This window comes from Cheilinus undulatus, linkage group 24, assembly GCF_018320785.1.
Source record: "Cheilinus undulatus linkage group 24, ASM1832078v1, whole genome shotgun sequence".
NCBI lineage: Eukaryota > Metazoa > Chordata > Actinopteri > Labriformes > Labridae > Cheilinus > Cheilinus undulatus.
The window spans coordinates 9,680,090-9,693,602 of record NC_054888.1 but is presented as its reverse complement, the minus strand read 5'-3'; the positions used below and the strand labels follow the sequence as shown (position 1 = coordinate 9,693,602).

The following is a 13,513-nucleotide window of genomic DNA, read 5'->3' as shown; positions in this document are numbered from 1 at the left end:
CCGCTGGATCAGGATCACACAGGAAACTGTTGACTGCAGTCACATGGACATTGCTCTGGTTCTGCTGCTTTCATTGTCACTGTGATGGAGGAATGGAAGAGCAACAGCGCCCTCTGCTGCAAAGCCTGACCAGTGATCCCTACCAGATGGGAGAGCAGTGGGGATGACCATCTTAGTCTTTAAAAAATTATTCTTAAGACATTTGGTGCAACATAAATGTGAAGAAATTATGTTTGCAGTCAAACCAAGAATCAAGTATTGTGTTGCTGATCTTTAATCAAGCCATGATGAGTCTGAAAACAGAGATACAAACACTTCCATGCAGAAGTATTAGGCAAGTATTTTACACTTATTTTGTGACTGTGCTTAGCAGAGGTTCCTACTTTACTTCAGTGACACCAAATGTCAGATTTAACGTCCTTACATGTAGGTTTTTATCAAAACTCCTGCACATACGGATCAAAAAAATCCATCTTTTTGTGCAACTTATTCCCTCTGTAGGGTAATTTTGTGTCGCAGATTCATCCCTTCGTATGACGTTCTAATCCAGGAAGCGGTCCAGCATCCTCTGAATGTTCTGGAAGGCGTCCCGGCCCAGGTAGTCAGCCTGCCCGATCTCCCACTGCTTACGATGCTCCAGCTGCTCCTCCTCGGTGACTTCCTCTGTCTGCAGCGATGAAGAGGAGAATAACAAACCGGTGTTCAAAGAGAATTCATCACAGCGAACATCAAACCCGTCTGCCCGGGTTCAAGCTCTCAGCTGAGCACATTAAAGTAAAGAAATGTTCCACTGTTACTATTCTTTAATCATCCAGGCTTTGAACTCACCTTTGTGTTATTCTGATTATCTTTTATATCATATGTCAGCTCTCATTTGTACAGAGCTCAAAAACAGTCTCTTAGAAGAAAAATACCAGATTTATAATGGGTTTATCATCACAAATTCACCCTTTGATTCTTTGGCAGTAATCATTGGTGAATGCTTTATTTAAAAGTAGAAACATAAGAGAAAAAATCATTGTTTTGCCCACGTCTAGTTAGAATTGGTGAAAAGTAGACATAGCCACCTTGACATAACCCACTGGGTTGGGAAGTATTATTAAGAAGCTTTAAATTTAGCATTTTGGTTGCCACCTTCTTTGTTGTTGTGAGGGCAAAGTCTGCCATATATATATTTTATCAAACCAAGGTTGGCCTGCCCTTACTCCCCCCTGCTTTCTAGTCTCTTTCTCCTTCTCCAAATCAGCATAAGTTTCTCCAAATTGGACAGAAGTCTCTCAGGACTGGACAAGAGTCTCTCAGTATGTCACAAAGTCTCACAAGATTGGACAAAAAGTCTGAAAGTACCCCTCCAAACAAAGTCAAGATCGGACAAAAGTCTTTTAGTATCCCACTAAAGTCTCTAAAGAGTGGACAAAAGTCTTTTAGTATCTCATTAAAGTCTCTAAAGAGTGGACAAAAGTCCCTTAGTTTCTTACAAAGTCTCACAAAATTGGACAAAAGTCTGTTTGTATCTTACAAAAGTCTCAGGATTGTACAAAAGTCCCATAGAATCCCTCAAAAGCCCCCCAGGATTAGAAAAAACCAGCTTAGTATCTCTGAAAGTCTCACAAGATTGGACAAAAGTCTCCTTGTATCTTACAGTTGTCTCAGGATTGGACAAAAGTCTCTCAGTTTCTTACAAAGTCCCACAAGATTGGACAAAAGCCTCTCTGTATTTCTGAAAGTCTCTCAAGATTGGACAAAAGTCTCCTTGTATCTTACACAAGTCTCAGGTTTGGACAAAACCCTCTTAGTATCTCCGAAAGTATCTTGCGATTGCACAAAAGCCTTTCTGTATCTCTGAAAGTGTCTCAGGATTAGACAAAGATCTCTTGGTGTCTCTGAAAGTCTCTAAGGACTGGATAAAACTAAGTATCTCAGAAAGTCCCCAAGGATTGGACAAAGTATCTCTCAAAACTCTCTCAGGAATGGACAAAGGCTCTTAATATCTCACAAAGTTTCTCAGGATTGGACAAAAGTTTCTTAGTATTTCTAAAAATGTCTCGGAACTAGACAGACATCTTTTGGTGTCACTGAAAATTTCTCAGGATTGGGATACGATTAGGGATACAAGTCTTTCATCAGTCTTCAGTCTTTTCAAGGAAAAAAAGTCTCCTTGTAGCTCACAAAACTCTCTCAGGAATGGACAAAGTCTCTTTCCATCTAACAAAAGTCTCTTAGAGTCTCTGAAACTACCTCAGGATTGGACAAAAGTTTCCTTGTATCCTTCAAAGGCCTCTCTGTATTGGACAATGCCTCTTTATATCTCAGAAAAGGCTGTACGGATTGAACAAAGATCTGATTGTATCTCACAAAACTCTTTCAGGATTGGACAAAGTCTCTTTATATCTCAGAAAGTCAGCCAGGTTTGGGCAAACGTTTATTTGTATCTCTGACAGGCTCATGGAGGTGGACAAATGTCTCTTGGCATCTCTGAAAGTCTCTCAGGACTGGACACAATTTTCTTTGTTTCTCACAAAAGTCTCTCAGGATTGGACAAAAGTCTCATAGTATCCCTCAAAAGTCTCTCACTGTTGGACAAGGCCTCTTGAAATTTCACAAAAGTCTCTCCATATCAGACAAAATTTCCTTGTATCTCACAAAAGTCTATAGGGACTGGACAGAGGTATATTGGTATCTCTGAAAGTCCCTCACAATTGGACAAAGTCCTCTTATATCTCAGAAAGTCTCTCAGGACTGGACAATGTACCATAGGATTGGACAGAAGTCTCTTTGTATCCCTGAAAGTCTCTCAGGATATGACAAAAGTCTCATGGTGTCTTTAAAAGTCTCTCAGGATTAAAAAAACATGTCTTTATACCATGGATTGGGCCAAGATCTCTTAGTATCTTACAAAAGTGTCTCCAGACTGGACAGAAGTCTCTTTGTATCTTACAAAAGCCTCCTGGTATTGGACAAAAGTCTTCTAGCAGCTCTCAAAAGTCTCTCTGGACTGGACAAAGTCTCTTTGTATCTCACAAAAGTTTCTCAGGATTTGACAGATGTCCCTAAGTATCTTACAACGACCTCACCAGAGTCTTTTTTTAAGTCATATAGGTTTAATAGGATCCCACAAAAGTCTCTCAGGATTGGACAACCTACAAGATGATTTAGGGTATTTTCTGGATTAGACACAAATTGACCTTCTGAGTAAACCATCCAGGTGCTGCAGAGGTCACAAAGCTTTACGTACGGTGTATGTTTCAATGTCTGAGGCCTCATCACTGCCCTCCAGCTCCTCCTCTTCAACAGGTGATTCCTCGATCTCTGTCGTCTCTGGTATTTTGGATTCCTCCTCCTCCTCCACATCTAGCGGTTTCTCATTCTCTGTCTGGGACTCCTGCTGAAGACATCAATGGCACACTCCATGAGACTATAGCATTGTAAGGGAATAAGTGATAGTCTTTGAGGGTTTAAGTTTGACGTGTTTCTGCTCCGCTGACACAGCAGAGAGCGTGATCACTCAGCTGATGTATGTTGGCGTCTGCTGTCGCTCTGCAGGGCGTGTGTCTGTTCGAGCTAATCTTACAAGCTTGTATAAACACGATGCATCACGTAGAAATGAATCAAACAAATGAGAGCAGTGCAGAGAGAGGCTCAGAGGCCTGCTGATGATAATAAGCCTGGTGTTTTTTTCTGCAGGATTCAGACGCAGCCAAGCAGAAATTCTCATAAATTAAACGTCTCTTCTGCTGGAACTAACAAGGGCCACTTGAGTCGCCTAATAACCCGCCGTAATCACCGCCATGATGTATTATAAACACAAAGAGCAGTGCTCAGAAGGTCATTCATTATGGATAATTAATGTATCGATTAGTAAATGTTTCTAATGACTTCTTACATGGCCTCAAAGTATATGTGTGACTTTAAATGAACTCAGAGTTTAAACCAGGTCCTGCACAGGCTTTGTTATTATGTTCTCTACATAATATTCTGCTTTATTGCCTTCTGTAATATTCAGTCCGTTCTGTATCATTGGCAGTATGTTTTGTATTTGTAAGCAATGTTGCATTTTGTTGTGAAGTATTTTGTTACCTTGGCTACGCTTCCCCAGGCCATGTTATCTTGATTTGCATTACTTTGAGCTACTTGCATTACTTTGGGTTGCAATATCTTGGGTTGCATTTCTTTAAACCACATTATCTTGACTTGAATTACTTTTGACTACATCATCTTGAGTTGTATTACTTAAGACCACATTATCCTGGATTTCTGTACTTTGGACCTCGTTTTCTTAGGTTCTATTACTTTTGAACAGCCTATCTTAAGTTGAATTACCTTGGGTTGCAATATCTTGAGTCGCATTGCTTTGAATTGCTTTACTTGGGGCCCCATAATCTTGGGTTGCCATTCCTTGTGTTGCAATACTTTGGACCAGGTTATGTTGAGTTGGATTACTTTGGGTTGTGGTATGACTAATGGCCCTGTTATCTTGGGATGCAATTCTTTGGACCAAGTTATCTTGACTTTTATTACTTTTATTGGGATTTGCATTATGAAAAGCAATGTTATCTTGGGCTTCATTACTTTGGACCATGTTATCTAGGGTTGCATTATTTTGAGTTGAGTTATCTTGAGATTCATTACTTTGGACCACCTTTACTTGAATTGCATTGCTTAGGACCCCACAATCTTGGGTTGCCATTTTTTGTGTTGCAATACTTTGGACCAGGTTATGTTGAGTTGGATTACTTTGGGTTGCATTATCTTGTGCAGCATTATTAACAGCCCTGTTATCTTGTGTTGTGAATAGTTATCACCACCTGATCTTGAGTTGCATGACTTAGGGTCCATTGTCTTGGGATGCATTACCTTGGGTTTCATTACTTTGTATCTTGAGTTACATTTTTTGGAGTTCCATTATCTTGTGTTGCATTTCGAAGAGCCATGTTATCTTGGGTTGCATTACCCTGATATTCTATATCTGGGTTTGCAATTCCTTTGGCTGCATTATCTAGGGTTGTGTTACTTTTTGCATGATCTTATTTTGCATTAGTTTGACTTGAGTTATCTTGAGATTAATTGCTTGGACTTTCTTATCTTGAGTTGCATTACTTACGGCCGATTATCTTGGGTTGTATTACCATGGGTTGCAATACCTTTTGTTGCAATACTTTGTACCAGGTTATCTTTGATGTCATAACTTTGCACCACATAACTGAGTTCCATTCCTTTGGGAGTTGCATTATGAAGGCCCTGCTACCTTGGGGTTCATTACTTTGGACCATGTTATCCTGAGTTATATTACTTTGGGTTAAATTATCTTGAGTTCAATGACTTTACGCCATGCTATTCTGGGTTGCATTACTCAGGGCCATGTTATCTGAGACTGCAATACTTTGGGTTGCATTATCTTATGTTTTGCTACCTTGGATTTTGTAACCTTGGACTGCATTATCTTAAGTCACATAACCTTGGGTTTTGTCATCTTTTCTACTCTTCGCTGGATTTTGTTACCTTGAGTTGCATTATTTTGGGTGCATTAGCTTCCTTTGTTTTTGTTGCATTTTGTTCCCTTGACTGTGCTTCCTTGGGTCATGTTATCTTGGGTTGCATTTCATTGCTTTGCTGCCCTGGGTTGCATTATCTTAAATGTGTTACCTTGGATCTTTTTACCTCAACTATGCTTGCCTTGGCAGCTTTATCCCGGGTTGCATTACTTTGGTTGCTTTATCTTGGGTTGGATTACTTTCCTGTTTTTTTGCTTTTTGTTCACTTGGCTATGCTAACCTGGGCTACAGCAGCTTGAATTGCATTACCTTGGGTCTTTTTACCTTGATTATGTGTTCTTGAGCTGTGTGACTTTGGGTTGCATTATTTTGCATTTTGTTAAGTTGAGCTTGGTCCATACTTTGGCAGTTCTACTTTGAGTTGCGTTGGCTTGTTTTGTGTTACCTCAGGCTGCATTAGCTTGGCTGTTCTATCTTGTAATTGCAGGTTTGTGTCATTTTGTTTTGCTTTAACACTTTGTTGTTAACTCAGTAAATGATTCTTCTTGATTTTTCCATCAGCATTTCTTTAGGCTGCTAACTTTAAAACACCACATTATATTAACAAATACTCAGAAGAAGACATGGTCTATTCTGATTTACAAGATCTGAGTGCAAATGATTTGGTCATGCTTTGTAGATATATTTGGGATTATCTCCCCAAACAGGAAAAAGAGTCTTTCTGTGATGCATTGGTTAAGTACTGAAGAGACAAAGACGGAATAATAAATGTAAAGGGATGAATATTTCAGCTTACTTTCTCTGGTTTCGCCGGTATCTGAAGCCTCAGAGATGGAGCTGAAAAGTGCGCCAGCAGCGACTTGGTGCTGTCCAGAGTTTCTCTAACAACCACTTTGGCTTTGGTCTTTGCTTTTTGGATCTGAAAATAAAAACAGGAGAAGATGTTGAGTGCTGGGATGAGGACCAGAACCGGGGCCCAGCAGCCATGTGTCGCATTTGGCTGCCGGTCTGCATGATTTGATTTTCCAGCCAAAGCGTGCAGCAGCTCATGAGAGTGATTAGCAAACGTTCGGCTAAAGAGGAGGAAGTCAGCAGTGAAATGTGCTGCTCGAGTGTTTGGAGGGCAATCGGGCAGAGCGGACGCCAAATGAGACACATGCTCCTAAGCAGCAACAACTCTGTGATAGATTTTCATACCCGTTTGGGTTTCTTTGCCTCTTTTTTCTCAGGCAGAGTTGTTCTTGTGTAGCCGTTGTACTCTTTCCACCACAGAGATAGGAACTGTGCCATGGTGTCCGTGCTGCCCTCCTGCTGCCGGCTGCTGGTGCTCCACGGTTTCACCGCTCCAATGAAATGGACGATCTTTGCATTGTGGCCAAACCTGCAGGAGCAAAATCAAAACAATTTCCCTTTTTTAATTCCACTTTAAAATTCTTGAAATGTGGTTTAAAGACTCCAGGGACAAAGGTACAGTCATCACACACTCTTACTGTTGGAAGGCGGGGCGGTAGCTGTAGATGGAGCTGGCGCTGAGGTTGTAGATGAACGGCAGATGTTTGCTGATGTCCTCATTCACCCAACCACTAAAGAAAGAGTTCAGCAGGCCCTGGTCTCCTCCTCACGAAAACAAACATTATAAATATGTAAATATGAACTAATTTGGTGCGTTCTTAATCAAAACTAGATTCATCGCAGTTACCATCGAAGCTGCCATGTTGCAGGGCGTGCTCCAGCAGAGCGGCGTGCGTCTGCAGAGATGGTCTGAACACAAACACGCCAGAGTTGAAGCAGTCGGGCCAGCCGGGGTCAGGAGCTGCCGAGAGCTCATCTCTCTCGAACAGATCATCTACGTTACTCAGAACCTAAGAGACAGGGAGAACCAAAGACTGGATTAGGTCTGAGCAGCTGATTAAAGGCTGGTACGCTCATGTCTGAGCAGTAGTTTTAAAGGATTGACATGGAAACGTCATTATTTTACATCATATTTTGTTTAAAGCACACGTGCATCAAGTCCTGTTCAAGATTCAGAAGTTAAAGAGAAGTGTGCTTTTGCAGGACGGGTCATATCCACACACACGTAGTCAAACATACAGGTCTAACCTCGTCCCTCTTCAAACATGCAAACATGCGTCCCTGAGAACATGTTTTTACTAAACAAACACAGACGGACGCCACAGAAACAACATGTCCTAAACATGTCCTCAGACTAGCATTGATTTCTATAAGAGGATGTTTGAGTGTGATGACCTGAAAGGAGACCCTGGCCCACAGTTTAAAGGTTGGAAACATTCATCAGTAAACACTTCTGACATCAACGTATAGATAGGGATGTACAGATTCATGTTCAGATAATACACAGTAAGGTTTGTGATATCTACTCTGGAGTTATGTCATGAAACCGATCAATGCAATGATATGACATGCAAACAGCTCAGTGTTTCTCCAGTGTAATGACCTTTTATGTAATATTTGTTTTTCATACACAGTGAACACACTTACTCTTATTGAAGTAAGTTGCCTTGTTTGTATGGCATCATAACCTACCACACTGTGCAGTACAAATACATTTTATTTCTTTGTGCTTTGGTATGATACAGCTTTCTTAAAAATGTAATCCTCTTAAAACAGAATTACATTTCTATTGGTAATGTTAAAAATGTGGATGGGCATATTGAACCAAATGATTAGGATTAGTGTTGACTTTTTAGCTAAGGCTATAATGTGTGCAAATATCAGGATGCCAGAAAATAAAGCAGAAGACACTGAGACAACTTTAATAAAGAAAAACATAATAATTGTGAAAAAAGACAACAAATGGGTGAAAATGGGCAACAATTAGTTGATGTGGCAAAATGTGGCAAAAACTGGCTAAACAATGTCATAAATGGCCAAAAAAGTGGCAAAAATTGGTTAAAAGTAATTTTTCAAAAAGATGACAAAATTGGGCAGAATGGTCAAACAATGGCGTAAATGTGCAAAAAAGTGGGAAAAATGGGTTTAAAGTGATAAAAAAAGGGGGGGGGACAAAATTGGACAAAAATATTGCAAAAACAGGTTAAAAGTATTTTTTTAAATGGGGCAAAATGGGGCAAAAAGTGACCAAAAAGGCATTTATGGACAAAAAACTTGGCAAACATAGGTTTAAAGTGGAAAAAAAAGAAAAAAAAAAGTGGCAAAATTGGTTTATTGTCATTTTAATAAAAGGTAGCAAAAATGGGTAAAAGGTAGCCAAACAATGGCAAAAATGGATGAACAAATAGCAAAAATGGGTTTAAAGTGATCACAAAATGTGGCAACATTGTTCAAAAATTGGCCAAACACAAGCATAAATGAGCAAAAAGTGGCAAAAATGAGTTTGATGTGATTTTAAAAAATGTGGCAAAATTGGGCAAAAATGTGGCCAAACAATTGCATAAATGGGCATGAAAGTGGCAAAAAAAATGGTTTAAAATGAAAAAATGTAGCAAAACTGGGCAAAAATATGGCAAAAATGGGCTAAAAGGGATATTTTAGAAAGATGGCAAGATTGGGCAAAAAGTGGCCAAACAATTGCAAAAAAAATTGTGGGGAAAAAATAGCAAAAATTGGTTTAAACTGATTTTAAAAATGTGGCAAAATTGAGCAAAAAGTATCAAATTGGCTTAAAAGTGGCAGAGTAGGGCAAAAAGATAGGGTTAATGGTGATGAAGAGAAGAGGCAAAAATGTGCCACAATTGGTGAAAAGTGGTATATAGGGACTAAAAGAAGTGGCAAAAACAGCAAAAAGCAGCAAAAATGGGTGTAAAGTGACACAAAAAATGTGGCAATATTGGCCAAAAGTAGCAAATTGGCTTAAAAGTGACAGATAAGGGAAAAAAGAAGGAAAAACAAACAAAAAAAAATGGTTTAAAGGTGGCGAAGATGGGCCACAATTGACAAAAAAAATGGGAAGTAGGGGCTAAAAGAAGTGGCGAAAATGGCAAAAAGCAGCAAAAATGAGTAAAAGGTGTCAAAAGAATTGGCAAAAATTGATAGTAAAAGTGTTTAAATTGGTTAAATGTAGCATGAATAAATCATTTCAACATCACAACCCAAAAATAGCTTGCCACACTTTTCTGCTCCAAAATGAGGGAACTGTTAGCCAGGATGCTAGCACCAATGCTTCTGATCAAGCACACATGCACTGATATCATCAATGAATCACAACTGAGGAAGGCTCATCTTCTGGCCTTTTCAGGGGCTCAGCTAATTCTGTGGGCAGACCTGGTTACAGTAGTTTTCATAAAGTTGTAGTAATAACATACAGTTGGGCTGATTCCCAAGGCACACCTCGGCTTGCATTAAGGTTCATGCCACACCATTTGAGAACCACTGTTGTATATCGTTCTGTACGACACAACACCTGTGTTGTGTTGTGTCGTATCATATCCTGTCTTACCATACTGCACCAGACCTTACTGTATCGTGTCATGTCATGTCATGCTGTATCATACTGTATTGTATTGTGCTGCACCATACCGTAACATGTCACACTGTGTTGTGCCGTATTTTATCATACCATACAGTGCTGTACTACACCACACCATGTTGTGCAATACCATTGGTTGACAGGCCATAGCTTAGTCAAAAAGAAAGTTTCTGAATGTTAATTTGTTTGACTCACAAGTGTGTCTGCATCCAGGAACACACATTTGCTGTACTGGGTCAGAGTCCAGCAGTGGATCTTGGTGAAGGTGATGCCGAGGTCAGGACGTCCAAGCAGAGCCAGGTGACTCTGGTCCTCGCTGTCCATCAGGTCGACCAGGACCACCTCGTCAAATACGTCACGGAGAGACAGCCTGGTGAGAAGAGCGAAGGTTTAAAGGTGAATATAAGCCACGGATAAAGAAACAGGACACGACCGATACTCACCTGGACTGCTCCGAGACGTTTGGAGTCACCATGAGGACGATGCTGCGAGTCGTCCCGTGACGCCGCAAGCTCCTGGCCACCACCGCCGCCCCCTTACAGTACGACTCTGTGGTGGCCAGAGTGATGAAGGCCTCACCACCTGGAGAATGAGAGGAGATTAAACTGAAATCAGAGAAGAAGAAGAAGCTTTTACATAGTAGTTCTGGTGTGTTTGTGTATTTAGTGATGGTTTTCAGGTGGTCCAGCCTCAGGACTTACCATGACCATTATCACAGTTTTAACATTTTCATTTATCATGTAAAGAAAGAGGCCTCAAGGGTGATAGTAACAAAAACTCACGAATGTCAGTTTCACCTAAAAACTCAACAAAGGTCTGAGCCATGAAATAAACAACAGTAAAAACTAAAACTTAAATATAACTGTATAATAAAATTACAACCTAAGTGATGGTTTTACAGCTAGAAAACCAGAAAAATACGCCCTCTGCCGGTTTTTTTTATTTTTTGCTGGCTGCTGTGGTCTGTCAGTGTGGGTCAGGAGGTGTCTCTGATGTGCCTGCTGGCGTACGACACCTGGCTGAGCTTGGAGCTTCTCAGCTCCAAAATCAACAGAACAAATTTCCAATTCAAGGTCAAATTTTGAGTAACTGTAAATATGAACAACATGAAATTCCCACCTCAAAAATTCCCAGAAGATTATTTAGAGATAAAATAATACCCAAAAGTCTTTAAAAACTCTCCACTGCTGCTGTGAAATTTCAGACAATTAAGCCATAAGTTGAGCAGAAGGGCTGTCTTTTTTTTAAGATGGAAAAAAAATGTGAATAATGAAGTGATTATTTTATTTGTTTGTTACTTCCACCCTTGAGGCCTCTTTCCTTAAATGATAAATGAAAATGTTTGAGCTGTTAATCACAATGATAAAATTTGACACTATTTTCATCAAATCATCCTCAAATCAATCAGATTAATTCATAATTTATCACTTAATTTTTTTTAAAATTCAGATGCATTTTTAACATCATTATTCAATTCACATTAGTTTTATCACTTCAACTTTTATAAATTCATTTTTATATAAAAAAAATATTTAATGCAGTACAAATATTTTTTTAATTAGCAAAAACTTCGCTTGATATAAAAAATTCACGTACTTCGACCATCTGCAAGAAAAAAAAAATTTAATCCTTTGCAGTATGGTATTGTGTCCTATCACACAGTACCATATCTGTACTGAATATGAGTTTCTGCAAAGAAAAAAAAAATCAGTTTCCAAAAAATAATCTGAGAAGAAAAGAAGAATGAATAAATAAAAGTTTAAAAATCATTCCCCCCCCCCAAAAAAAAACAAGAAATACATTTTTAAAAAGTTTCTGCAATCCAGCTTCTGTAAAAAATGTAAAAATAAAAATGTTGTGTATAAAAACTTTATAATGTTATATAAAGATGTAAAAAAAAAAGAAGATAGAATAATAAAATAATAATAATACAGTAACTCTAAAGAAGTAAAAGTGTGGAAGCCCGAAAGGGCCATGCATTCACATAAATTATTTACTCTGTTTACCCATGATAACAGAATAAATCAACTCATTTTCATGGGAAAAACAAACATTGTTATCCTGTGATCACACAAAATTAAGCCATTATCACGAGAAAAATAGCTTTATCACAAGATAAGGACAAAAATAAATCCAGATCACCAGAAAACAGATATTAAATTATTTTTTAGCAGGGAAAAACAGAGTAAATACATATTTGAATATATGGCTCTTTAGGGCTTCCGTACAAAAGGGTCCATTTCTGCAGAATGGAATTTTTTCATTAAATTGTATCTTTTTTGAACTGTGTTTCATTTAATATTTTTGCTGTAAATGAAATATTTTTAGTTTTTTTTTTTAAAGCTTTTTGGTTTGTTTTTTACATTTTTCTCTAGAGATGTTTGTGATTTATCATACTGTACTTTATAATACATAGCGAAATGTTTTTTGAGTGTGGTAAAGTATTTTTATGCCGCCGTGAAATATTCTTACAGTTGACCTTCAGGGCCACCGTAGGACCACACCGTGATCTTTGTAATCTAAAATTTCAAACAAAGAGAGACACCTGGAGGAATAACTGTCCTTCTCCTCTGGATTTAATTGAAAAATGTTCTTTTTTTTCTTCATAACTGAAGGAAAAATGTCGACCTGCCGACTTTCGTTGTGGTGTAAGCATGGTGTATTTTAAGTCGATTTAAATCAGATAAATCAGCAGAATACGAGCATCGTTTGTGTTTTTTTTAGAACTCTATATAGTTTACAGTGAATTAAATCTTCCTACCTAACATTGTTGGCGTCATGATCCTCCAGCAGCTCCTCTGTCGTTCCTGCAAGAGTTGACAAAAGTTCGTCTGCGGACGGCCTCTTCGTGCAGCCAGGAGGCTCCAGACGACAGGAACATCTTCACCGTGGATCCTTTAAATAGAGACGGGATGAAGACGAAGAAGTCCCATCCCCTTTTGTTTTTATCTGCAGGGCAAAGAGACGAGGAGAGGCCCAGCGCTGCTGCGTCTGCTGCCTGTTTGTTCATCTGGTCATTCAACTGAGAGAGGTGAGCTTTGGGAAGATTGAGCAACGTTAACCGAGCCTGTCTGCACGATTTGAGCTCACTTTCACTTTCTGCATGGAGCTGGTTTTACGAAATAATAATTCTGCGGGGGTAACTTATCAAATTTAACCCTCACTGCTTAATGATACGCTAAAAATCAAAGTTTCAGATTATTAAATCACACATTTATCTTGAACTGCTGAGTTATTTTACACATGGACTTTTTCATTTAGTCATGGCATGGGATATATTTCACCCCCATGTAGGCAACACCCAGTAGATGTGTTAAGGAAGGGCAGAACTTTTCAAAATAAAACTTGGAGGTTGACTGGACAAACTTTCTGTTACCTTTATTACAGGCCAATCACAGCAGCTAAATATATGATGTAGTAGCCACGCCAAAGTCTACATAGGGACAAATTCAAGCTTTAGATAATGACCTTTGACCTCTGAAATCTGAGCAGTGCATCCTTGAGTCAGGGTGGACATTTGTGCAAAATTTGAAGAAAACCCGTCAATGTATTTCTTAGATATTTTGTTTAAAAA

General features: G+C 39.0%; 1 protein-coding gene across 3 annotated transcripts; it reads right to left on the bottom strand.

Annotated features, from left to right (window-relative positions):
- Positions 1-258: 258 nt before the first annotated feature.
- gyg2 (glycogenin 2) lies at positions 259-12,941 on the bottom strand. 3 transcript variants are annotated; one of them, XM_041782100.1, is made up of 9 exons: positions 12,701-12,941; positions 10,383-10,521; positions 10,135-10,309; positions 7,192-7,354; positions 6,983-7,109; positions 6,690-6,873; positions 6,289-6,411; positions 3,236-3,385; positions 259-667 (listed from the first exon to the last, which is right to left on the bottom strand). In XM_041782100.1, exons 1-9 carry the CDS (start codon positions 12,717-12,719, stop codon positions 542-544), a joined length of 1,206 nt encoding a protein of 401 aa, XP_041638034.1. In that variant the 5' UTR covers positions 12,720-12,941; the 3' UTR covers positions 259-541. The 3 variants fall into 3 exon arrangements, with proteins under 3 accessions (XP_041638034.1, XP_041638035.1, XP_041638036.1); XM_041782101.1 differs by having other exon boundaries at positions 3,236-3,382; XM_041782102.1 differs by having other exon boundaries at positions 6,983-7,106.
- Between the last annotated feature and the right edge of the window lie 572 nt (positions 12,942-13,513).

Excerpts from the sequence above, each read along its gene's own strand:
- gyg2 (XM_041782100.1), bottom strand. Across the intron at positions 7,355-10,134 it reads TCCTGGATGCAGACACACTT|GTTCTGAGTAACGTAGATGA; the intron begins GTGAGTCAAACA and ends CCTGTCTCTTAG. Across the intron at positions 6,874-6,982 it reads TACCGCCCCGCCTTCCAACA|GTTTGGCCACAATGCAAAGA; the intron begins GTAAGAGTGTGT and ends TTGCTCCTGCAG.